Source organism: Carcharodon carcharias, chromosome 14, assembly GCF_017639515.1.
Source record: "Carcharodon carcharias isolate sCarCar2 chromosome 14, sCarCar2.pri, whole genome shotgun sequence".
NCBI classification, from domain to species: domain Eukaryota; kingdom Metazoa; phylum Chordata; class Chondrichthyes; order Lamniformes; family Lamnidae; genus Carcharodon; species Carcharodon carcharias.
In genome coordinates, this window is record NC_054480.1 from 122,979,326 (window position 1) to 123,007,206 (window position 27,881).

The 27,881-nt window shown below is 42.0% G+C and overlaps 1 protein-coding gene across 4 annotated transcripts in view; it reads left to right on the forward strand.

Annotated features, from left to right (window-relative positions):
- The window catches only part of upf1 (UPF1 RNA helicase and ATPase), a 106,574-nt gene that overhangs the window by 32,732 nt on the left and 45,961 nt on the right, over nucleotides 1-27,881 (forward strand). For all 4 annotated transcript variants that reach the window (XM_041203882.1, XM_041203884.1, XM_041203881.1 and 1 more), the window contains exons 2-7: nucleotides 7,752-7,894; nucleotides 9,790-9,879; nucleotides 17,537-17,704; nucleotides 18,629-18,809; nucleotides 19,528-19,689; nucleotides 21,696-21,780. In XM_041203882.1, coding sequence (XP_041059816.1) covers nucleotides 7,752-7,894; nucleotides 9,790-9,879; nucleotides 17,537-17,704; nucleotides 18,629-18,809; nucleotides 19,528-19,689; nucleotides 21,696-21,780 — 829 coding nt within the window. The remainder of the gene's footprint in view (nucleotides 1-7,751; nucleotides 7,895-9,789; nucleotides 9,880-17,536; nucleotides 17,705-18,628; nucleotides 18,810-19,527; nucleotides 19,690-21,695; nucleotides 21,781-27,881) is intronic.

Here is a 27,881-nt window from a genome sequence, read left to right on the forward strand (position 1 = left end):
TGTCACATTCCAGGAGGTGGTTGATTTAGCCTTTGTCCATTTTTAATAAAAAAAATAGAATTTAAACAGAATATGGAAGAGAAACGAATCGGATTTTTTCTTTCATCATGCCTTCTTGGCGTGACAACCTTTGTGGGATCTGTTATTTACTTTAAGTTGATCCTAATGTGAGCTGATGGCCTTTCAGCAGAGAGTCTCAGCTCAAGACTGCATGAAACATATTGTGCTTCTCAATTTTGAACGATAATTCTTCCTGATCTCCAAGGAATCTGGAGAAATGACGATGGAAGCAACACCACAGGATAGATACAAATGGGGAAGGCTATTTCATCCGTGTTAGCTCATTCACTGAGTGAAAGACAAAGTTCTGTTGCCCCAGTTGCAACAAACAGCTCTTTGCTTAAACGATTCATGGAGTTTACCTTTCAAGTATTATGATCTCAGCTGAGGCTAGTAACTTACTGGGGAAAAAAATCTGATGTCCCAGTTATTTACCGAAAAAATAATGCCACAAGATTCCATGGTTAAGATAAAAGAATTTCAAGAAGGCAGTTCACCACCACCTTCTCAAGGGCAGTTGTGGATGGGCAATAAATGTTGGTCACATCCCGTGAACCCATTTTTAAAACAATTGCTATGCAAGAGTCAAAGAAAGCAATCACTAAATACTATCTTCGGTAATCACCTATGCTCTAGAACCCAGAATCATGCAAGTTGAACATGAATTAACAGGCAAATTGTGGTGATTGTAAACTACAAATTACGCATCAAGTGTGAGATACAACTAAGATCTTACACATTGGCTTTGAAGTCCACTCAGCATATGTCATGAACCCCAATCTCACAGTCCTTCAAAAACTTTGTCTCTCTCAAAGAATTTCAGCTCCTGTTCTTCTGGGAAGCAGCTTGATCCCCAGCTGACAGCAGGCAACCAACCCGAGTTGCAGGCAGGGTCTTCACCAAAAATGGCACCTGTCTGCAGAACCTCTTCAACTCTGCTTACAATGGCCTGGCTGATATAGATCCACCAATGTTATCCTCAAGTAACCGAAACAGCTGCTGCAACTATAATCTTTGCTTATTCTCTGCTTCTGGAACCAGCCTTTGTCATTTGCAGCCTACCTGCGCTACACCGCTGGGATTATCATCTGAGATCTGGCACTGACCTTTTATATGGTTTCAACCAGTTTCAGTCTTACCAGAAGTTTTTGTTTCCAATCTCAATTTCAATCTTAGTTGCTTTAGAAACTGGGACAGTCAGTTTCCCTTTTCAGTTAGGGTCCATCTCAAAATAAATACAAGTTTTGAAACCGTGATTCTATCACAGTTTTGATGTTGCTGTTGAGCTGGTCAGTTTTGGTCACTGAGGTAAACTCAAGTCCTGGAGGCAGTGCAGAGAAGAGCTAGAAGCCTGTTGATTTCCTGTTTGTGGTCAAGAAAATAAAGGAATTTGTCAATGCTCCAGAAGTATTTTGAACAGTGAACATCTATCTCTCTGTTTGCTGTTCGAAGTGTATTCAAAAGTGCATTAACTAGTCTTGCTAACTGTTAGGGGATTGGAGTGAGACTAAAGACTAGAGAAACCTGGACTACTCAGCCATGAAAATAGGTGGTCTGAGAGGGTCTGTGGAGTATTTAAGACTGAACGTCAAGGGCAGGGAAATGGCGAACACTGCTAAAAGGGCCATTGTGCACAGATTCACATCGGCAAAGGGCTGAATTAGATCTGATACTCAAGAACCTTGTCACACTAATCAGCATGATGTCTTATCAGGGCAAAAACCTTAGTTTTGGTAACAGCAAATCATTCTGTCTGGTTTGCACCTCTCCCTGCAAAATTTCTAAACCTACTGTTCCAGAATTCAAAGCCTTGCCTGATTCTACCAATGACCTTGTTGATAAAGACCTGGATCATCTTGACTTAAGTATTCTGTTATACTGCTTATTCTTGCTGCCTTCCACGAGAGAGAACCAGTGAAACCCCTTTCACAACTTTGACTTTGGCAGATCGTGTTTTTCTTTAGGGAGCCACCTAGTTTCAACCTTTAAAATGGGATTTGCAGTTCCAGCCAGGGTGCACTTGTAAAACACCTACTTTCCTACCTACATTTGTGTCATCTGCAAATTTAACTACCACGTCTTCAATCCCATCATCTAAATCATAAAAAGTTGAGGCCCCAGCACAGACACCTGTGGGACTCCACTCGTCACATCCTGCCAATCAGAAAAAGACCCATTTATGCATACTTTCTGCCAGCCAGCCAATCTTCTATCTGTGCTAATAAGTTACCCCCTAAACCATGCACTTTTATTTTCCTTAATAACCTCTGATGTGGCACCTTATCAAACTCCTTCTAGAAATCCAAGTACAGTACATCTACAGGTTCCCCTTTATCCACTGTGCATGTTACTCTTTCAGAAAACTCCAGCAGATTGGTTAAACATGATTTTCCTTTCACAAAACTATGCTGATCTTTCCAATTGCCTTGAGCTCTTCTAAATGCCCAGCTATAACCTCCTTAATGATCAATTCTGACAACTCCCCCATGACACATGTCAAGCTAACTGGCCTATGGTTTCCTGTTTTCTGCCTCCTTCCCTTCTTGAACAGAGGGATTATATTTGCTACTTTCCAGTCTGATGGAATCTTTCCAAAATCTAGTGAATTTTGGAAAATTAACACAAGCGTATCAACTACCTCTTTAGCCACCTCTTTTAAGACCCCAGGATGTAATCCCTCGGGACCTGGAGACTTGCCAGCCTGCAGCTTCATCAGTTTGCTCAGTACTGTTTCCCTAGTGATTTCAATTACACCAAGTTCCTTTATCCCTTTCACCTCCTGATTTGCAGCTATTACTAGAATGTTTTTTGTATCCCCTATAGTGAACACGCAACCATCTAATGTAATTGGCATTTGCCTCAGATCACTTATGTTTATCACCATCACCTTAATCTCTCCCCCCCACCCCACCCATCAGTAGCTGCCAAACAATCGGTGCAGTCAGCAGCTTAGCTGACTATGGCATGTGGCACACATTAAAAGAGAAATGAGGCAAGTAGGTGAGAATGATCCAGAAGATGGGGAACAGATAGAATGTACATGTGTCGGTTGGAGTATTATAATTGCACAGAGTACTGCACCCATAGAGAGACAAACACAAATGGGGGAATTTATCAAAGTCAGCTGGATATTATATTGGAAGGAACAATTTTCTGTCTGGTATTTCTAATAAACTTTGCTCTTTTACGGTGGTTTCCAAATTCTTAGCTGACATAGTTAAGAGCAATATTGGCGAATTGGTTTCTTTCTCCGCACGACTTAAACTGGCTACTCATTACAGGATTATGCCTGTAAATCCAATAGGAATATAGAAGGCAGGAGAATGCTGATATTACTGTTGATTCCACTTCAACTAGAAATTGAACCCAATTTTTCATTTCCTCTTTGGACCTCATCCACCCCACACTTGACAACCTGTGGCTCTTTTCACACTGACTGATTCTGAAAACCCTGGTTCTGTTATTTTCTGCTTCCACTTCCCTCAGTCTCTGCTACCAGTACAACAAAGCGATATGGGTGAGTAATGTCAGGGCATAGCTGTGATGCCCTCAATGGTTAAATGTCCATTCATGCCACAATGATACAGTACTCACAAAAAAAAAGTGCACAATGCTTTCTCACTGTCTAATCTACTCGTGAACACTGGATACATGATGGAGGTTCAAAACGCAGCCAGCATCTGTGAAATGATGTTGCAGCATTCGAGGAGGAGCAACAAAGCACGTTGTATTTAATTTGCAAATAAGTTGCCTCCTCCCATTCATTTCCTTTACCCATTCCTTCCAATTTACTGAAAGTTGGAGTCTGAATTGGAACAGCAAATGCCTTTGCACATATATGTTCTAGGAGACATACAGGGTGTTATTCTAATTTATTCCTATACTTAAATTATTAACTATCAAGGAAACTGGTGTACTACAATAATTGACCTTTTATAGTGCCTTTAATATAAGAAAAGTCCCAAAGCACTTTAAAGGAAAAATCAAACAAAATGGACACACAGTCAGAGGAGGAAGTATTAGGAAAGTGACTAAACGCTTGGCCAAAGAGGTAAGTTTGTGAGGAGACAGTGATGGAAAAGTTTAGAGAGGGAATTCCAGAGCATGGGACTAACTGGAATCTAGTTTGGCGAGGGTAATGATGAAAGAAGGTAGCTGAGACACAATAGGGCATTTCATGACTAAAGGTTAGTTTTTAGTTTCATGATGAGAGTGAATTGCTGGGATTTCCTGTGCTGCAATGGTGCTACTTTTTAAGATTTGTTCTTGAGGTGATGGCATAGCTAACAAAGCATTTATTGTCCATTCTTTATTGCCCTTGAGAAGATGGTGGTGAACTGCTGCAGTACCTGATGGTCCATTGATTACAGTAATGAGGATTCCCTTTGGTCAGCTGTCGTGCTTCTGCAAAACTGTTGATGTGCAAGGTGGAACAGATTCCCAATAGCCACCCCTCTCAGGATGCAAACATTCTTCATCATGGAGATGTGGAGACCCATCAGTAACAATAACTGCTGATAAAAGTGCAGCCTGGCCAAGTACTGGTTTTGACCTAAGACAGTAGACTCAAACCTTCAGTGCAATTCACCTGGACTAGTGCTGCCTGCTTGACGCGTGCTCTGCAATATGAGAAATTTGTTGCTCCATGGCTGCAATTGTTTTACTTCACCCACAATATCATGTGGAAACACAAGTTTATGGCACAGAAGGAGGCCATTTGACTTACTGTGTCTTTGCTGGCTGCCAAAGAGCTATCCAACTTAATCCCACTTTCCAATTCTAGATTCATAGTCCTGTAGGTAATGGCATTTGAAGTGCACGCTTTTTTTTAATGTGATGAGGGTTCCTGTCTCTGCCACCCATTCAGAGTTCCAGGCCCTCACCACCCTCTGAGTGAAAAAATTACTGCAACTCCTCTTTAATCCGTTTACCAGTTATGTTAAATCTATGTCCTCTGTCTATCATCTTTACTAAAGGGTTTGAGGTTCTTCCTGTACACTGGCTAGGCCACTGGCTTCTCTGTGATCAAGTTACTGATAGGGAAGTAATACAGGCATTTATTTTATTGGCTGATGGGGAAATATCTTAATATTTGTCATTTAATAAACACTTTTTTAAAAAGCAAAAGTGCCTTTCACCTTGGTTTGCTCCAATTTCACAGGTAAGAAGGAAACCCCTGCACCTTCACTGAATTCACACTTGCTAACCCATTGCCCAGATATTACTAGCAGGAGCAGGTATTGTCTACACCGATCTTTTACTGATCTGTTGACTTGAGAAGATAGATTAGGATGCCTTACACTGAATGCAGAAAGGTGCAGAATTCTCGAGTCACCAACTGGTAATTGAATTTTTATTTACAAGTTGGATATCTGTTGAATATTGCACGTTAGCAACCTCTTGTTGCCATAACATTGCCTGAATAGCAGGGCTGCCTAAGGAGGGGAATCTTTCTAAGTACTTATTAACCTTTCATTGTAGGACCAGAGAGAAATGGATTACTTTTTCTCATCAGACTGAGAAAGTTTTCAAAACTTATTTCTGTCAATTTGTCTTGTTATTTACAGTTAAATAGATATTCTGTGACTCCCTCCCAAATTACTGAATTTGGTTCATTACTTGCAAAATGTGATTGTCCATGAGTCTCAGACCATGGCACGTGTCATATCAACCTGCCAAAGATCTGTAGCAGAAGACATCTTATTTCAGAACTGGACTAGCCATATAAATACTGTGGCTATAAGCAATTCAGAGGCTAGGAATCCTGCAATGAATGACCTCCCAAAACCTGCCCACCATCTACAAGGCACAGGTCAAGTCTGTGACAGAATACTCCCCACTTGCCTGAGTGACTGCAGCTCCCACAACACTCAAGCTTGACACCGCCCAGGATAAAACAACCCACTTGATTGGCACCCCATCCACAAACATTCACTCCCTCCACCACCAACACACAGTAGCAGCAGTGTGCACCATCTATAGGATGCATTGCAGGCACTCACCAAGGCTTCTTAGACAGCAGCTTCCAAACCCACTACCACCTAGAAGGACAAGAGCAGCAGACACATGGGAACACCACCACTTGGAAGTTCCCCTCCAAGCCACACACCATCCTGACTTGGAAATATATCGCCGTTCCTTCACTGTTGCTGGGTCAAAATCCTGGAACTCCCTCCTAACAGCGCTGTGAATGTACCTACACCACATGGACTGCAGCGGTTCAAGAAGGCAGTTCACCACCACCTTCTTGAGGACAAACTAGAGAAGGGTAATAAATGCTGGCCCAGCCAGCGAAGCTCAGATCCCATGAATGAAAAAAAAATTCTGCACTCTAACTCAGGAGGCCATTGAATGATAGCCAAACTAGACATTTGCTTTTGCTATCATAGGGAAATAGTACAGTCATATTACTTACATTTGAGGAGAATAAATGTAATGCTTCTATGTTCCATTGTATCTATAATTGACACAGCAGCTATGCAGTCTTATAATGAGAGGAGCCCAGTTACTGCAGTGACTCTCTTATGATCAGGCAGATGCATTTAATGGTGTTTAGTGAAAAACAGTTTAAATGTATTTACACAGCAAGTATTTTGGGCTCAGGAATACCTCATACTTTTGAGCTATTAGAATGTTTGATTCTCTTGACTATATTCATTAATCTTTTTGAGTTAACTGAACCTTGAGATTTATGATCCTTGCATTGTGTGCATCCTCTTTTGAAAGCTTGTGGGGCATTTTTCATTCACCTGGACATGGTTGTGTATATAGTTGGAGAGGATCTGTGTTCTGAAGTGAAATGAGTTTGTGCAGAGTAGGATTGTGTAGTAGGTTTCTGAATAGGGAATAGTAACTGACTTAAAAATCCCTAAGCTGTGCCCTAATGGAGATTTAACATACTCTCTGGGCTCTGACAGTTTTACTTGATATGATGAAAAGGAGACAGTCAGAATGACCGGAATAGGTTGACTACTGCGGCCGTGTTCTAGTTGAGGAGCGCAGTCCCTGGCTGTTCCCCTTTTCAGTTGCACTTAGCACACTATGTACATTGAGTGACCAGTACTATTCTTGAGCTAGTAATGGTCTGAAACACTTCCCACCTAATGATTTTCTCTAACACAACCAAGATGATGAAATAGTGAAAACTAGCCCACATGCCACACACAATGATTGGTTCGTTGTTGTACCATGGAGATATGCTACTGTTATTTGGGGAGGGGACTACAGAAAAAAGCAGTCTCTGTACTTGTACAGAAAAAAGGAGCCCAAATCCCTTTCTCCTTTAATGATGATGGATATGAGAGAGCTGTGGATCATTGTGAACAGAAGCCCATTGCTCTGTGATGGGAAGGTAGTTCAAGGGAGGCAGTGGCATAGTGGTATTGTCACTGGACTAGTGTCCCAGAGATCCAGGGTAATGCTCTGGGGTCCCGTGTTCGAAAACTCTGGAATTTGTCGGTTGTTGTAAAAACCCATCTGGTTCTCTAATGTCCTTTAGGGAAGGAAATCTGCCATCCTTACCCAGTCTGGCCTATATGTGACTCCAAACCCACAGCAATGTGGTTGACTCTTCAATGCCCTCTCAACAAGAGCAATTAGGCAGCGACGCCCAGATCCCATGAACGAATTAAAACAAAATTGCTTCATTCATCCTTCCCTGTGTATGCTGACGATGATTCTTCCTCTCACAGGTGAATGGACCAGATGGAGTTCTCCAGAATGGAGCAGTTGATGATGCCGTTGCCAAAGCAAGTCAGTTATTACCGGAATTGAACTTTGAGGAGGATGAAGAGGATACATACTACACCAAGGATCTTCCTTTGCATGCCTGCAGGTACCACAATCTGACTTTATTTAACTCTGCAAAAAGTTAAATTGGAAGAAACGTGAGAGCTAAATCTCACAGCATTAATCTGCTCAATGTCCTCTCCCTCTCCCATGCCGTATAACCCAGTGAAACATTTATTACATCAGTGAGTGGGTTCATAGTCAATTCCCAATCCATTGCTGTGATCATCTTGGTTTAAGAACATGAAGTGTGGAAAGCAAAGCAGCGTTTTTGTCTCCCTCTGAAGACCTTTTGTAGTTTTAGAGGCTATGTCCAATCCGCTTTGAAGTAGGCAAGCAACCAGAAATAAAGCTGAATACCTCAACGTAAATTGTTAAATTCTAGAATGTTAATCCAGTTTTAGAATCAATATTGTACACTAAATAGTGAATTCCACAAATTACATATTCATGATTCTAGCAGTACTGGAGTTAGTGTTACACTGAATCAAATTAGTTATCCGAGTCCATTTTTGTAATTTAGAGCCTAGGTAGTGGCTTTTAGATAGTTCACCTAGAAATGAAAATGGGAATCGAAAGCCAAATATCTAACTTTTATTACAGAACAATGTTATTAACTTCTGTTTTTAATTGCATTGGGTGTTAGTTGTCAAGCCTTTATTGTTTTTGAAGAATTTTCCGCAGAACAATTCCTGAACCAAAGTCTCAATTCCATTCTTAATCCTGTTCTTGTTGCATCTGCTCTCTGGTTTTGTACTTGACAAATGGTTACTACCCTAAACTTTGTGTGGTTGCTGAACTCCATGCATCAATCTTCTTTTGCAGTATTCTCAAACTAGCACCACAGTACACAGTATGTTATCATCAGAGATTACAAGGTGAAAGTAACCAGCTTAGGCTTTCAGTAAAATATCCTCCATGATGTGTTGTGGTGTTTCACCTCACATGGTGCATGTGTCATGTTAACAGGTTTACATTGAGTGGGCGCATTCAGTGAATGGCCAGTAATTGCATCCTAACCACTTCATCTTCTAATTTTGTCACGCTAATGTAACAGCACTGTAACTGATCTGGTACTTGGCATAGATACAGTATTATTTCCCCCTCCCAAGTTATGTATGGATTATGGTATTGGAAAAATAATTGATCTTAACAGTTATGCCCACCACCCTGCTGAATTTTAATCCTCAAATTAGGAGCAGGAGTAGGCCATTCAGCCCCCTCAAGCCTGCTCCGCCATTAAGTAAGATCATGGCTGATCTGATTGTGACCTCAACTCCATGTTCCCACCTACCCTCAATAACCTTTGACTCCCTTGTTAGTCAAGAATCAATCTACCTCTGCCTTAAAAATGTTCAGTGACTCTGCCTCCACTGTTCTCTGGGAAAGAGTTCCAAAGACACTCAATCCTCAGAAAAAAATTCTCCTTATCTCTGTCTTAAATGGGAGACCCCTTATTTTTAAACTGTATCCCCTAGTTTTAGTCTCACCCACAAGGGGAATCATCCTTTCAGCATCCACCCTGTCAAGTGCCCCCAGGATCTTATGCTTCAATAAGGTCCTCTCTCATTCTTCTGAACTCCCAATGGATACAGGCCCAGCCTGTCCAACCTTTCCTCATCAAGAATGCCTCCATCCCAGCTGTCAGTCAAGTGAACCTTCTCTGTGCTGTTTCTAACACATTTATATCCTTTCTTAAATAAGGAGACCAAAGCTGTACAAAGTACTCTAGTTGTGGTCTCACCAGCAGCCTGTTCGACTGTAGCAAAGCATCTCTACTTCTATATTTCTTTCCCCTTACAATAAATGACAACATTCCATTTGCCTTGCTAATCACTTGCTATTACAACTCTTCCCTTGGTTGAGGAAAAAATACAAACCAGTGAAATTCTGGACTATTGGTGAAAGCTGTTCATTCCACCCACTCTGTTTTCTTTGCAGTTACTGCGGAATTCATGACCCGGCCTGTGTTGTTTACTGCAACACCAGCAAGAAATGGTTCTGTAATGGCCGTGGAAACACCTCCGGCAGGTGAGTGAGGAGGTTTATGATCAAATTATGGTCTCTATCCAAGAAATTTTTAGGATCAGACGTTCAATTGGCCGCACCCTTGACTGAGTTTGAAGTTTGTGGGATCAGGTCCCGCTCCAAGGTCTGATTGAGCCTGTGATCTAGGCTGACATTGCATTAAAGCACTGGGGGTGTTCTGCGTTGTTGGAGGTGAAGCTTTGGACTGCCTAGTCAGAAAGACAGATAAGATCCCATGTCTGTTGAAGAGCATGAAGTTCCTCAGTTTGTTGGACAACACTTCTCTGAACCAAAACCATTAAATGCAGATGAAATGACCATTCCATCCATTACACCTTGTGGCAGATTGGCTGCAAAGTGGAAATGATATGTCACGACTCACTGGGAATAGTGTGCTGTACTATCAAGCCCCACTGCTCCCCACGATAAATACAGAAAAGTTTGAGAAAAACCAATAGATAGCCCCAATTCTACCTAACTGTTTAATTTAGGTTAACAGTATACAAGCACCAAGTTTGTAAACTTAATAAGTAAATAACTGTTTATTGAACAAATTGTTGTTAGCCAGTGGCAAAAGAAATATGAACTGCTAATTTCTAACTCTATAACTGCTACCCTTTAAATCCCTATACAAAAGACACACAAAAACATGGATTTTAAGGGGGGATTTAAAACAGTTCAATAGCACCAATTTCGGAGTACAAGATTTGATGGGTTGATTTTGGTCAATGTCTTTCAAATTCTGTTCAGCTCTTGTTGATGACACGAGGTGGTCTTCCAGCACTTTCAGCATTTAGTTCACTGGTTGAGCACTTGTCTTTCAATGTTTCTAAGGGTGATTTACCCCTTTACCTCTTGACGGGGCTTTCAGAGAGGGAGAAGGTTACAAAGATATGAGAAGAAAAAAGGCAGCTAGTTATTGTGGAATTATTGGAATCTTCCACACAGGTGAAAGAGGTTTTGGGTCTTGTTCCTTTAAGGTTAGGAACTATTCAACTGCACTGCTCTTCACACAAACCCTGGTCAGGAGCCAATTAAATTGCTGTTCCAGGCAGCTCCCTTGGTCCAGGACTCCTTTCTGTCACCAATCCTGTCTTTCGTGGCACACTGTCCCAGGACTTTAACATTGCATGTATATCTCATCCTGTTCCAGTGGATGTATTTCAACAGTTCACTGTCCAGCAGAAAATAAAAAGTTCCTTACATGCCCCCACCCTTAAAAGAGATGAAATGCCATTTAAAAAATGGGTTTCATCACAAGGTATGTGACACATGGACAACAAAACACGAGACTTACTTTCATTTACCCTTCCTCCTCCTCCTCACAGTCTTATACGATCTTCAATATTTCTTACCTCTTTAACTTTTACACCTGGGACAATGCATCCTCGATCACATATCTTTACCAGCAATGTGAATCATCTTTACATCGAATGTTTGAAACAATAGACTCCATCTGAACAGTGTCGCATTTTGAGTTTTAAACTTTTCAATGAACGCCAACAGATTATGATCTATCCCTAATTATGGATTATCCCTGATCATCTTGTAATAGGACTGCACCTACCCCCAAGTTGCTAACATCAATTGCCATTTTAAAAGGTTTGGTAAAGTCAGGGGCAGCCAGCACTGGTTCATTTATTAAGATTGCCTTCAGCTTTTCAAAGGCTACTTGGCATGCTGCTGACTGCTCCGCTTTTGCTGGTTTTCTTAATAAATTGGCGAGAGGTACAGCTATTTTGCTGAAGTTAGACACACTTCCTACAAAACCTTATTAGATCTTTCCTTGGTCCTTCCTCTAAATATGAGAACAGTGTTTAACTATCCCAATATTGTCGTATTGGCTTGTTGAATTGTGGGAGGTTCACTTTGGATACTGTCTACTTCTCCTTCTACCTTGCCCTTACTGTCTGTCATCCTCCTCTACTCCTACCACCTGGCACACTTGCTCAGTCTTATTATCTTCTCTGCGATGATATTGCTTCAACATGTAACATAACCGTTTCTTCTTCCTACACTCAGGAGTATCTATCAGATAAGTCACCTTTATTAATCCCCCTAACTATCTTGTAGGGGCCACTGAATTTCACTTTCAGGGGTTCATCCTGCAAAGGTAATAATACCAATACTTCATCTCCTGCTTGGAACATTCTAGTAGTAGCATGTTTCTGCCCATTGTTTCATTTTGGCTTCGGAAATTTTTTAATTCTCTCGTGCTACTTTACGTGCTCCTGTGAGCCTTTCTAGAAACATGGACACATAATCCAATGTGGAGGATTCGTCTCTCTGTTTCAGGAACTTAAGCTTAATCACTTTTAATGGACCTCCTATTTCATGACCATAGATCAATTCAAATGGACTAAATCCAGTAGATTCTTTCGGAGAATCTCTGGTAGCAAATAGTAAGAAATCTAATCCTTTGCCCCAATCCTTTGGGTATTCATGGCAATAGGTCTTAATCATGGCTTTGAAGCTCCCTGTGTCTGCGGGTGATAGATGGTAGAGTTTAGTTGTTTGATTCCCAAATTGCTGATTATGTCCTAGAAAATTTTAGACATGAAGTTAGAACCTTGATCAGATTCTATTTCAATTGGTAGCCATAAGGAGTGAAAAACCAAGTTAGCTTTTCCACTACCACTTTAGCTGTAATTCTCCTTAAAGGAATAGCTTCTGGAAATTGGGTGGTCATATCCGTGATTGTAAGGATATACTGATGCCCTGCTTTAGTTTTGGGTAATGGTCCTACACAAACTCCTAATACCCGACTGAATGTTTTTTCAAAAACTGGTATGGGTATTAAAGGTGGTGATTTGATTACATGTTGAGGTTTGCTTACTACCTGATATATGTGACACGTTTTACAAAATTGCACTACGTCCTTATGAACCCTTGGGCAGGTAAAATACCTGTTTGTAGATGCATGGGTTTTCTGTACTTCCACATGTCCTGCCAGAGATTTCATGTGCTACTCGCAGTACCTCCTTACGATATTTGGGCGGTATCACCATCTGATGAACAACTGTCCTTTCCTCATCTGCAGGTCTGTAAGGGTATCTCCATTTCCTCATCAGAACTCTTTCTAAGGTAATAGCACTCCAGAACTCCTGCCTCAGCTTCAGTGTGAGCTGACTGTGCTAATTTGTATAACTCTGCATCTGTTTTGAGTCTCAATTAACGAAGACATGCCAAATATCTCTTTGAATTATTCTCATCCTTAAAGAATGTTTTTGCTACTCTAACATCTGCTTGTGGTATTACTTTGACCTCTGGTGATGACTTTGTTTAGCCATTGCTCTGGTCACCACACATGATGGAAAAATACCAAACTTGTTCTTGCAGCTGCTCCGTCTCTTTAGCCTCTCTCGGACTTTCCGTAATTATGGGCGAAGCTGTAACCTTTACTCCTGTCAAATCATTCCCCAGGAGTAAATCAACTCCATCCACGGGTAATTTCTTAACCACTCCTACAACCACCGATCCAGACAACAAATCACACTCCAATTTCACTTTGTACAATGGAATTGTGATATACTCTCCACTTATTCTGTTTAGCTTTCATTGAACTCTCTAAAGGGAAAACTAGGTTCTTCTCCAGCAAGAGAGTTTGAGTAGCTGCTGTGTCGCTTAATACAGTTATGGGTTTAGCTGCATCATTTGATGAAAAAGGGGTTGGGGTTATCTTTCCTTTAGATAAAATCAGTTATCTCTCATCGCCCTTATTCACTTCACCTGCATTCAGCCCAGTATTTATCTCCAGACCCTTATTTGTAGTTAAAAATACAATTTGATTCATGGCATTTTCTTTTTGAATTCCCTTTTTGGATTCACTCTTGTGAACTCCATTAAGTCCCATGGACTTTCCTCACAACTTCCAGCATTCTGAACGAATGTGTCCCACTTTATTACAATGGAAACACTTGGGTCTTCACGTTTCACCTCCACCCTCAGTACCTTCCTTCCTGATCTGGGGTGGAGATCTCAAGGTATTGCCAACTATCCATTCTTTACCCTGGCTACTTGCCTTCCTTTCACTCTCCCACTTTCTATCCTTTTCAAATTTATGGGGATGATGGAAAAAAGGTTTAGTTTTATGGGTCAGCTCATAATTGTCAGCCATTACTGCTGCCTGTCTAGCAGTTGCAACCCTTTGGTCTTCAACACAGGTTTTTATTACAGAAGGTAGGGAGTTTTTAAATTCTTCCAAGAGAATGGTTTCTCTGAGAACTTCATAGGTAGTTTCAACTTCTAATGCTCATATCCACCTGACAAAACTACTTTGAATTTGAACGGATTAAGCAATGTAAGTTTGCCCAGGCTGTTTCCTTAAATTTTGAAACTTTTGTCTGTATGCTTCAGGGACCCACTCATATACACTCAAAATGACCTTTTTCACCACATCATAATCCCTAGAAACCTCCTCTGATAGTGAAGCATAAATTTCCTGTGCTCTACCTGTCAGTTTGCTTTCTATGGGCAATATCCAGTTTTCCTTTGGTCAGTTCATCTGTTTAGCTAAATTCTCAAATGAAATGAGGAATGCGTCAACATCCCTTTCCTCAAATTTTGGAAGAGTTTGTACAATTTTAAACATCTCCCCACTGGGTTCTGCTCTGGAAATAAGTTTTCCCTCACCTACTGATGTCTTTTTTTTTAACTGTCCTCGTTTTAAGCTGGAATTCTCTCTTCTCTTTCCTCCTTTTCTAACTTTGCCATTTCTAATTCCCTCTGGAGATCAAGGCCTGAAACTTGCCCTTGGCGGGCTTGGCAGAGACGGTCGGGGAGGTGACCGCCACCCGCTATTGGCTCTGCACTGTGACTTCACGTGGGCGGGCCAATTAAGGCCTGCCCAACATGGAACACAAGAGGCAGCACTTAGTGCTACCTGTGTGGGCGAGGGGAGGAGGGAGAGCTGGCCTGGTGCGTAGTTTGCGCATGCGCGCGAAAGAGCACTCAATCTTGAATGAAGTGCTTTTTAAAAAAAATAAATAAATCATGAAATTGAATTAAACATGTGACTGTGTCACATGAGATGGGACACATTTTTAATGTGAAAATAAAGGTTTTATTTAATTAGTATTAGCTTTTGGAAACCTCAGCCTGCTCGTGGATGAGGTTCCCTGAAAAATGTAAAGGCTGCTTGGCTTTATCGCCTGCCTACCAACTGTTAGGTTGGATGGGTAGTGTAAATTTCAAGTTAATTAATAATGACTTTAATAGGCCTTTTGTTTACTGGCGGATGCGCAGCCGACTCTGGCATGTGCCTGCTGAACAAAATATTGCACAAGCGCGCGATGACGTCAGGACGCACGCCCAATGTCATCGCACGTCATATTAAGTTCCAGCCCAGGTTTTTGTATTTCCATTTGTCTTTCCTTTTCTGCTGCCTCTAGTTCCATTTTTTTCTATTTGAGCCCATTCTAGCGAACCACCCCTTGGAGAACTCAATCTCTCGGGTATGCCTTCCAATCTTGAATGCCATGCCATCTCTTTGATTATCTCTGCCTTACTAGCTTTGGCAGGCAATCCTACTCCTAATTTACTTGCCATTTCGATTAACCTGGCTTTTGGGATTCCTTTTAAAATAGTCAGGGACACCTCTTCCACACACAGGAGAAAGAAATTTTAGGTCTTGTTCCTTTCAGGCTAGGAGCTATTCAGCTACACTGCCTTCACATAAACCCGGTTACCTGGTCAAGAACCACTTACAATGCTATTGTCAGGCTGTTCCCTTGGTCCAGGACTCCTTCCTGGTATTATCCTGTCTTTCAAGGCACGCTCTGTTCCAGGACTGAAATATTGTACATGTCTATTGGAACAGGATGAGGGACATGTGTCTCAAACTGTAGTCATTGTAATTCTAACCAACGGTCCAACAGAAATAAAAAGATATGTTCCTTTCAGGTAGTAGAAATAGTATAACTTGGTGTCATAGAGGCTTGATGAACTATCTATAATACTTCAACTTAAATTGATCGTTAATTCGGTTCTCTCTCAGACATAGTAACATATCCCCACTGCTATTAACAGTCTGTGTTTATTCTTAGACATATACATCTTTTGAAGGGGATTCATCTGACTACCATTTAGTCTCACTGTACAACTCAACTCTGTACATTTATCACAATTCTTGTATGTTGAGTTTTAACAGATTCTAAAGATCCTGTTTCTTCTGGTGCCCCTGCCAATTCTATTGCACTGAATAAAGCTAACTTACACCATAGTTAACCTGACTATTTCTTAACAATTAAAGCAGTTAATCTTAGTTAATATTTCATTTTCATGCATGAGTAAAGGACTTGCATTTATATAGAGCCTTTCATTAAATTCTCACAGCCAATTAAGTACTTTTTAAAGTGTTGTCACCGATTTAATGCTGGAAACATGGCAGTCAGTTTGTGTACGGCAAGCTCCCACAAGCAGCAATGTGATAATGAACAGATAACCTGTTTTGTGGTGATGGCTGATGGATAATATTGGCCAGGATACTGGGAAAAACTTTTTTGCTCCTCTTCAAAATAGTGCCATGGGATCACAGGGCCTTGGTTTAATCACTCGTCCGAAAAATGGCACTTTGTCAATACTGCACTGGAATGTCAACCTTTATTTTTGTGCTCAACCTTGTGACTCTGAGGCAAGAGTACTACCAACTGAGCCATCGCTGACAACTTGAATAAACTGATCTGGCAGTTCATCTGCCATGAAATGAAAATTCCAGCACTACATGTTAATTGTTTTATGCAGTGCTACCATAAGTGCTGGAAGATTATTGATTTCTTTTTTGGCAGATGCTCAGAGTCGATTGAGCTACCAGATCACTATTGCTGCAGTGGGCATAGGAAAATTAAATATTATGGAAAGGATTCACTTCATTTACTGATATTAATGGAAACTTTCAAAGGCAATGAAATAATGAAATGAGAGATTAAATTAACTTTCTGTTCTATATATCTTGGAGCTGCAGAGTTACTGTTGAGATGTTGCTAAGCATTGAGTAATTCACTGAACTATTCTTCTATACCAAACCTATTTATTCCCAACAAGTTTATTATAATGAGGCCTTATTGTGTCCCTTTAAATGTTAATGATGGTGAAGTATACTTGAAAACATCTTTTCATGTCAGTGTGCCTGTGTGGCAGCATTCTCACCTCTTAAAGGTCATGAGCTGAAGGCATCATCTTGACTGAAGCACATAATCCAGACTGACACTTCATTGCACTACTGAGGGGATGCTGCACTGTCAGAGGTGCTGTCACTCGAAAGAGCTGCTAAATAGAGCTTCTGCCTGTTCTGATGGATGTAAATTATTCCATGACACTATTTGAAGATGAGCAGAGAAGTTTTCCCTGGCGTCCTGGATTAATCCCTCAACCAATATGATCATGAACAGTTTAACTCTTTATTAATTGAAACCTTCTGTTTGTAGTTTGGCAGCTCTGCTTGGCTGCATAAGTGGTTATGTTTCAGAAATATTTGATAGCTTTGAAGGTATGAAAGGCACTGAGTTCAAGTTCACTTCCTTTGCTGTCCAAGTGGAGCGTCAGTTTAGCCTCTTGTTGATGTTAAAAGTATTGACTGTCAGCTGGACAAGAGCTTGCTTTTTGATCTTCAAGTTGTCTAAATGTCCTCTGATTTCATTCCAACCTTATTTTGATCTTGCAGCCATATTGTTAACCATCTGGTGAGAGCCAAGTGCAAGGAAGTGACTCTGCACAAAGATGGGCCACTGGGAGAGACTGTTCTGGAGTGTTACAACTGTGGTTGCAGGAATGTATTCCTCTTGGGTTTCATCCCTGCCAAGGCTGACTCTGTGGTGGTGCTGCTATGCAGGTGAGTGAGCTTGGTCTGAAGCTGCAATGGGTTAAAAGATTAAACTGCTAATAGCTAATTTATGCTCTGATAAGGCAATTAGTAGCTAAACTACAAGACCAGGAAAGATCCAGGAAGACAGATTAGGTTGGCATAATGTCAGAAGATGACATTAGAGATGATATAACCACATCTTAAATTTTAAAAAGGAGTTATATGGAGTTAACTAATCAAGCTGATGATAAAGCCCCTGGTCTGAATGGTTTGTTGAGGTATAATAAATTGAAAAATATAATTGCTGTTTCACCTGGTCCAACCTGACGTCCAGCCCCAAAGCCACAAGTTACAGTTGCACAGTCCCTGGATCCAGAATTCCTTCATCTTTCCACTGCCAGTTCTTCTATCAGTCAGTTTAAAATATGTGGATTTCTACTGGTCATGTGGAAATCTATACTAAGAACAGAAGACAGAAATGCAGAGCAAATTTCTTCATCCTTTGAAAAATAGAAATTTAATTCTTAAATAGTTCTGCAGTTGTAAGTTATAATTTTAAGTGAATTAAGAGACAAACACCAGTGTGTTTTCATATGATTGTCTCTTAGCAACATTTTGTACTGTCTGGATGCACAAGCTCAATATCTCATCTGAAACATTAATACTGCCATGTTATTGGGAAATAGTGTTCACTTAAACTCATTTTGTGGAAAAGAAACAAATGAAATTTAGAAGTTGAGCAATCAGTGGCAAGCCCAACCTGTCAAAGTAATGGGACAAAGCAACAATGTTGGTCTACTCTGCAGTGATAAATCTTACCATTATCAAAGGCTGCTTTGATTCAGTTCAATCTATTTCTATTAAGAGTTATCTCATTCTCCTTGCTCTGTGCCTTTGGAAGAAGCTAGAAGCAATTTAAAAATGTTACATGTAATCGCTTTTATTCCACAGACAACCATGTGCCAGTCAGAGCAGCCTGAAGGATATCAACTGGGATAGTTCACAGTGGCAGCCACTAATCCAGGACCGTTGCTTTTTGTCTTGGCTGGTGAAGATTCCTTCAGAGCAGGAGCAACTGCGAGCCCGTCAGATTACAGCACAGCAGATCAACAAGCTGGAGGAACTCTGGAAGGTATGCATTGCGTAATGGGCAGGTTGTTATTAACTGACTCCAATCTAGTGCAAGAAGTGTGTGTAATTTTGGAACCAGAGTATTCAGATGAAACAGTATCGCCAGTTGCAAGTTGCACAGCTGTCAATCCTGTCATCAGAACTTTGGTGATCTGTTGTCCTGTATTCTGGAAGGCCTGAAATTCTTCTGATTCCTTGTTAACTGATTTCCCAGTTGTTAAATCTGTGCCAATTAAGCTCACTGTATCCTCTACTGGTACACTGGCTGCTTAGCTGTAGAATAGTGTCCAAGGACAGTGGCTAGGGTAGCTCTTATACCAGCTTCTGTTAGAATTGACCTTGAGTAGTTTGTATACAGTCTGCACACTCATGCTTTGTGTGATTCCAGCTCCTCAGACTCATGTGGGACTAGTGGAGGATGAGAGTGCACTCATGTCTCATGTAACAGGCTGGTAGTATGTGTGGCATCAGTCACTGAAATCGGGGAGAAACTCCCAGATAATTGTAGAACATGGAATTACCAAATGGGAATGTTACAGCTGATCTGTACTGTAATGTATGTCAGTGTACCATTAATCAAAATGTTGACCACAAATTTAGTTTGTCTTCAGAAATTAAAAGTTGAAATGTCAAAATCTAAAATAGGATGGGTATATTTCCAATCCCTCAATAACCCTCTCTTTAATGTGGCTTGTGTAATGGGGTCTCTCTCTCTTTAGGATAATCCTTCTGCTACCCTTGAGGACTTGGAGAAGCCTGGAGTGGATGAAGAGCCCCAGCATGTACTCCTTCGTTATGAAGATGCCTATCAGTACCAGAACATCTTTGGTCCGCTGGTCAAGCTGGAGGCTGACTATGACAAGAAGTTAAAGGAGTCACAGGTATAATGCAGAGTGAGCCTCTGCTCCAAAAATGCATATTTGCAAAAATTTCTTGGATTTTTTTAAACCGAGCTAAATTTAGCTCTAAGTTCCTTTGAGACTCATTCCCTGTGAAAGTGTCTGGCAGCTGATTACCTGCCTTTGGCTACTGAGGAATCCTGGAAAAGGCTACCTCCATAGTACATTGAGTTTACCCAAAAAATTGCTGAACCAAACAGCCCAGCGGGTCTTGGGTTTGTTTCTTACTGTCTAGGCTAATTGCGACTAGACTGCTCCTCTGACAATGCAGTGCTCACTCAGCATTGCATTTGAGTGTTTGCATGGATTATGTGATTAAATCTAAAGTGGGGCTTGAATCCATGACCCTCTGACCCTGGGGGTAGAGAACTACCACTGGACAAACGGTGTGGAAAAATGTAAGGGAGAATTGAATAGTTAATTTTGGGGCTGGGTGGATCAGAAAGTTGAGGGATAAGAACATAAATAGGAGCTGGCATAGGCCATTTGGCCTTTCAAGCCTGCTCCGCTGTTCAATAAGACTGCGGCTGATCTGATTGTGGCCTTAACTGCACTTTCCTCCCTGCCCCCTATACCTTTTGACTGCATGTAAATCAAGAGGCTATCTAACTCTGCCTTAAAAATATTCAATGATCCAGCTTCCACTGCTCTCTGGGGAAGAGAATTCCACAGACTAATGATTCTCCGAAAGAAATTCTCCTCATTTCCTTCTTAAATGAGACCCCTCCTTATTTTTAAACCCTGCACCCACCCCCTCCCACCCCAGTTCCCCCATGAAGAGAAACATCCTGTCAGCATCTACCCTGTCAGCCCGCTCAGAACCTTTTTCAATAAGATTGCCTCTCATTCTTCTAAATTCCAATGCATATACACCCAACCTGCTCAGCCTTTCCTTATAAGATAACCCCTCATCTCAGGAATCAACCTATTGAATTTTGTCTGAACTGCTTACAATGCAAGTATATCCCTCCTTAAGTAAGTTAACTAAAACTGTACACAGTACTCCAGGTGTGGTCTCACCAATGCCTTCTACAGTTGTAGCAAGACTTCTCTACTTTCATATTCAGTAAAGGATTTACCTTTTGGTACTGGTCAGACTGCGTCGCCTTTATTGGTCCTCCATTCCATTTGAGTAGCTTGGTAATTCTAGCATGGAATAATAGCCCAAGGTATAGAACTTCAACTTCTCTTTCCTATAATCTTCCCCTTTAACTGAACTGTGTAAAGTTAATGGCATTGATATATTAAGGCACAATTCCAAAATAAGAATTGGCGTTATCTAAAATCATGTGCTGATTCCCTCATGCAAGAAAGCTACTGGAACCCAAGCTGCTGAATTAATTCTGATGCATTTAAATTTGAGCTTGTGCAGATTATACACATTATTAATGAGGCCTGAATAGACTTTGTTACATCAAGGTGCGTTACTTTGTAGAGGGAGCTTATGGTGGACAAACATAGAAGTGACAACGATGCTGAGCAGCTTATCACCATACTGGTACCAAATATGAAGCAGCAAGCTTATGCTGTGCAAGGAATTCTCCAGTTTATTTAACCTTATTATTGTCAAACCAACAAAGTTCAAAAGCACTGTCCACTTTTTAATTCGGTCTGTGGTTACCTGTCTGTGAGCACATGGGCAGGATGGCCGCACCTTGTCGGTATTTCGCCGCAGCATCATTCAATTTCTACAAGGCATAAAGTGATTTGGAGGCACTAATTAAAGGATTGAGCCCTGGAGTAGCTGATCTATATAGCCTGTATCATCATCTACATGTACAAACTTTCAAAAATATGCCCTAGAGATTAATTAGATCCTGTGGGCAAGGGTTACTGCTATTTTCCCTTTGTGTTTAAGTACTAAGGCTGGAGTGTCCCTCTAATAACCAGCACAGTGAATAATCTAACTAACTCTTTCCTTTTTATATCCAGCTAATTATCTCGCTGCTTGAACCAATAAATGAGTTTAATTCTGTTTCTAATTTTAGACTCAGGACAATATCACTGTGAGATGGGACCTGGGCCTGAACAAGAAAAGGATTGCCTACTTCACTTTGCCCAAGACAGACTCTGGTAAATGGAGCTGATTTACATATTTTTTTTTCTAATTAAAAGAAATGGAGCAGTTGGTGTATTGGCAGATCAATCCCAATTGTTTTGTAAGGCATTTGCACTTAATATTATGATCATATTGCACCTTCAGAGGAAGGCAGCAAATGGAATAATGCCATATAGAGCAGGGCCTGCCCCACACTGGGGAATGGTGAGAGGTGCAGAGGATCGGTTTTGGCTTCTGACTTGATTGAAGATAGTGAGTAAGGAATGTTGGGTGTAGTGTTGTTTACTTCAGGAGTTGGCAAGCCTCAACAGCTCAAGTGATAAACTCCTGAATTGGTTATTGCTGATGAGTAAATCTATGTCATAGAGGTCCCAGACAGCGTTCTGTTCGTATAGTGTCTGTTGTTATGAAAATAAAATGCAAGAAATGTTAAGTGAATTGTGTGTAACATTCATATAATGTATAAAGTGTATTTTTCATTCAGGTGTAAAATATGTTTAAGTACAGAGGTACAAAGCTGAATGTTGTGCAGCACTGAGTAAGAGTGATACTGCAGACAGTGTATATCAGTGTCTGAGAACAGTGCAAAAGGAACAATTAGAATTCTTAGCATTGTACGTTACTTCACATGTGACCCACCCAAGAACACACCCATTGCTTGACAAAACAGGATTCCAGAGAGTAGTTGGTAAGAAGGTGCTGTGAATGCATTGTCTGCATTATAGGCACACACTCGATGTGGACTGCAGAGACACTTGTTTGTAGTTGTGGATAGTCACTAATTATTACTTTCAAAGGCCAACAGTTCCCAGGTCAGCTGTTTCCACAACCTAATTGGCTAAAAACGGACACCCCTAATCCATACAGATTGAAAGAATTGCATCTTGGGAGGTGCAGATTTTGGTAATTGGGAAAAGAAGCACTTCTGCCTTGAAATTCTGTTGAGCTGGATCATGGCCAGTTTAATTTTTGATCAGTTTGCTCTGCTAATCCCTTACTGAATTTTTTTTTATTGAACATGAGGACCAGAATGGTGGGAGATCACTTGGATCTCTGCTGGGCAAGCAGTAGATTGCCTCCAGTAAGATTGAGATCCATGCTATCTATTAACATAGAGAAATCATCTGTATTTCTGCTCTTTGATATCCATCTTTCCCTATTGGAAACATGTGCTGGTTGAGGTCAATGGCATTGCCTGTTCTGGTTGAATAACCTACCAAACAACTGGAATCTCATGAATCATGGGTCTCGTGTTAGATGGCACCCAGAATCCATGGAACCATTGTCTTTGGTCCCTGCTGCTAACTTTGCTCCCTTTCCATCTCCATCTCTCTTCAGTTTTCCACCCACAGCGGTTGACAGGGCCCTCAACAGTGTCTGGCCCATCTCCTGTGCATCCGCCCTCACATCTTCCTCTCCCTCCCAGAACCATGATAGGGTCCCCCTTGTCTTCACTTATCACCCCACCAGCCTCCGCATTCAAAGGATCATCCTCTGCCATTTCCACCAACTCCAGCATGATGCCACCACCAAACACATCTTCCCTTCACCCTCCCCCCGGCGGCATTCCGCAGGGATCGTTCCCTCCGGGACACCCTGGTCCACTCCTCCATCACCCGCTACGCCTTAAACTCCTCCCACTGCACCTTCCCATGCAACCGCAGAAGGTGCAACACCTGCCCCTTTACTTCCCCTCTCCTCACCATCCAAGGGCCCAAACACTCACTTTCAAGTAAAGCAGCATTTCACTTGCACTTCCCTCAATTTAGTCTACTGCATTCGTTGCTCCCAATGCGGTTTCCTCTACATTGGAGAAACCAAACGCAGACTGGGTGACCGCTTTGCAGAACACCTTTGGTCTGTCCGCAAGCATGACTCAGACCTCCCTGTCGCTTGCCATTTCAACACTTCACCCTGCTCTCATGCCCACATGTCCGTCCTTGGCCTGCTGCATTGTTCCAGTGAAGCTCAACGCAAACTGGAGGAACAGCACCTCATCTTCTGAGTAGGCACTTTACAGCCTTCCAGACTGAATATTGAGATCAACAATTTTAGATCATGAACTGTCTCCTCCATCCCCGCCCCCTTTCCGATCCCCCTTTTTTTCCCCAATAACTTATATAGATTTTTCTTTTCCCACCTATTTCCATTATTTTTAAATGTATTTCCATCCATTGTTTTATCTCTACCTTTTAGCCTATTTCAATCCCTTCTCTTCACCACACCCCACTCCCACTAGGGCTATCTGTCCTTTGCTTGTCCTGCTTTCTACCTTTAATTATCACATTCCTTTGATAATATCACCACCTTCAACACCCCTTTGTCCTTTTGTCTGATATCTTTTGGCTATCTCCACCTATCACTGGCCCTCTATCCAGCTCTACCTGTCCCACCCACCACCACCACCAACCGGCTTATATTTCACCTCTTTTCTATTTTTACTTCTGTTGAAGAGTCGTACGGACTCAACGTTAACTGTGTTCCTCTCCGCAGATGCTGCCAGACCTGCTGAGTTTTTCCAGGTATCTTTATTTTTGTTTTCCATCTCTCTTCCTATCAACCTTCTGAGGCTGAACTGTTTGCGACCTCTATCACATGTGACCCCAAGACACACTTTCAACCACATATCCACGCCAATATTAAGACCACCAGTTTCCACCTCCGTAACATCATTAACTCCACCCCTGCCACAGTTCTTCTGATGAAATCCTCATTCATGCCTTTGTTACCTCTTGTTGGAGATAGTCATTGACTGGCATTTGTGTGGCACAATGTTACTTCCACTTATCAGTGTGCATAGGCGTGGACTGCTTCAGTATGGGTAACAGGTGAACAAGATTTGTGGTGAAATAAAAACCGAAAATGCTGGAAAAGCAGGTCTGGCAACATCTGTGGAGAGAAAAACCGAGTTAATGTTTTGTGTTCGTGTGAATCCTCTTCATTTGGACGCAAAACACTAACTCTGTTTCTCTCTCCACAGATGCCAGACCTGAGTTTTTCCAGCATTTTCTGTTTCTATTTCACCACAAATCTTGTTCACCCGTCACCCATACTGAAGCAGTCCATGCCCATAAGCAGCAGGACCTGGACAGCATTCAGGCTTGCACTGATAAGTGTCAAGTAACATTGTGCCACACGAATGCCAGGCGATGACCATCTCCAGCAAGAAAGAGAATCAAACCATCACCGAATCCCCCACTATCAACATCCTGGGGTTATCATTGACAAGAAACTGAACTGGACTAGCCATATAAATACAATGACTACAAGAGCAGGTCAGAGGCGGCTGGGAATTGTGTGGCAAGTTACTTGCTTTCTGACTCAATCACAGACTCTCTCAATGCAGAAGAGGCCCTTCGGCCCATCGAGTCTGCACTGACACGTGAGAAACACCTGACCAACCTACTTATCGAATCCCATTTACCAGCCCTTGGCCCATAGCCTTGAATGTTATGACGTGCCAAGTGCTCATCCAGGTTCTTTTTAAAGGATGTGAGGCAACCCGCCTCCACCACCCTCCCAGGCAGCACGTTTCAGACCGTCACCACCCTCTGGGTAAAAATGTTTTTCCTCACATCCCCCCCTAAACTTCCTGCCCCTCACCTTGAACTTGTGTCCCCCTGTGACTGACCCTTCAACTAAGGGGAACAGCTGCTCCCTATCCACCCTGTTCATACCCCTCATAATCTTGTACACCTCGATCAGGCCGCCCCTCAGTCTTCTCTGCTCCAGCAAAAACAACCCAAGTCTATCCAACCTCTCTTCATAGCTTAAATGTTTCATCCCAGGCAACATCCTGGTGAACCTCCTCTGCACCCCCTCCAGTGCAGTCACATTCTTCCTATAATGTGGCGACCAGACTGCACACAGTACTCCAGCTGTGTCCTCACCAAGGTTCTATATAACTCCAACATGACCTCTCTACTTTTGTAATCTATGCCTCGATTGATAAAGGCAAGTGTCCCATATGCCTTTTTCACCATCCCACTAACATGCCCCTCCGCCTTCAGAGATCGATGGACACACACGCCAAGGTCCCTTTCTTCCTCAGAACTCCCTAGTGTCATGCCGTTCATTGAATACTTCCTTGTCAAATTACTCCTTCCAAAGTGTATCACCTCACACTTTTCAGGGTTAAATTCCATCTGCCACTTATCTTCCCATTTGACCATCCCGTCTATATCTTCCTGTAGCCCAAGACACTCAACCTCACTGTTAACCACCCGGCCAACTTTTGTATCATCCACAAACTTACTAACCCTCCCCCCACACATAGTCATCTATGTCGTTTATATAAATGATGAATAGTAGGGGACTCAGCACAGATCCCTGTGGTATGCCACTGGACACTGGCTTCCAGTCACTAAAGCATCCTTCTGTCATCACCCTCTGCCTCCTACAGCTAAGCCAGTTTTGCATCCACCTTATCAAATAACCCTGTATCCCATGTGTATTTGCTGCCTTTATAAGTCTCCCATGTGTGACCTTGTCAAAGGCTTTGCTGAAATCCATATAAACTACATCAACTGCACTACCCTCATCTACACACCTGGTCACCTCCTCAAAAAATTCAATCAAAATTGTTAGGCATGACCTCCCTCTGACAAAGCCATGCTGACTATCCCTGATCAAACCTTGCCTTTCCAAGTGGAGATAATTCTGAAGAAGCGAATCTTTCTCCAGTAGTTTCCCTACCACTGACGTGAGACTCACTGGCCCTATAGTTCCCTGGCTTCTCTCTACAACCCTTCTTAAATAGCGGAACCACATTAGCTGTTCTCCAGTCCTCTGACACCTCCCCGTTTCCCCCGTGGCCAGAGAGGAATTAAAAATTTGGGTCAGAGCTCCTGTAATCACTTCCCTTGCCTCCCTCAGCAGTCTGGGACACAAATCATCTGGACCTGGAGATTTGTCCACTTTTAAGCCTGCCAGCACCTCTAATACCTTGTCACTCGCTATATCAATTTGCCCAAAGCCTGTCCACCATCTGCAAGGCACAAGTCAGGAGTGTGATGGAATACTCCCCACTTGCCTGGATGAGTGCAGCTGCAACAACACTCAAGAAGCTTGACATCATCCAGGCCAAAGCAGTCTGCTTGATTGGCACCCCATCCACAAATACTGTCTCCCTCCATCACCAAGCACAGTGCCAGCAATGTGTACCATTACAAGATGCACTGCAGCAACTCAGCAAGTCTCCTTCGACAGCACCTTCCAAACCTACAACCTCTACCACCTAGAAGGGCAAGGGCAGCAGATGCATGGGAACAGCACTGTCTGCAAGCTTCCCTCCAAGACACTCACCATCTTGACTTGGAAATATACCTTCACTGTCGCTAGGACAAAATTCTGGAACTCCCTAACAGCAGTTTGGGTGTACTTACACAACATTGACTGTAACGGTTCAAGAAGACAGCTCACCAGCACCTCCTGGGCAAATGATGGGCATTAAATCATTAAATGATGGCTTTGCCAGTGATGCCCATATCTCTTGAAAGAAATTTTTTTAAAAAAATTGTTTGCTGCCCCGCTGGTTAACCAGCACCTCGATCTTAAAATGCTCATCTTTGTTTTCAAATCTCTCCAATGCCTGGCCTCTTCCTGTAACTCCTCCAGCTCCACAGCTGAGATTTTTTCACTCTTCCAATTCTTCACGTAAGGAAAATATCTCTTTATTTCTGTTGGACTGTGGCTTAGAATTACAATGGCTGCAGGTTGAAAGATGTGTCCACTGGAACACTTTAAGAGATATATGCAACATTGCAGTCCTGGAACTGTGTGCCATGCAAGACAGGAAGGTGCCAGAAAGGAGTCCTGGACCAAGGGTGCTGCCTGACAACAGCATTTTAATTGACTCCTGACCAGGTGACCAAAGTTTTTTGAGAGGGCAGTGCAGCTGAATAGTTCTTAGCCTGAAAGGAACAAGACCTAAAACATCTTTCTCCTATGTGTGGAAGATTCCAGTAGTCCCACAGTAATAGCTAGCTGGCGTTTCTTCTCATATCTCTATAGCATGCTTCCCCTCTGAAAACCCCTGTCAAGAGGCAAAGGGGAATACCATTGTCAGCGACATTAAAAAGCAAGTGAACGAAATACTGAAAGTGCTGGAAGATCA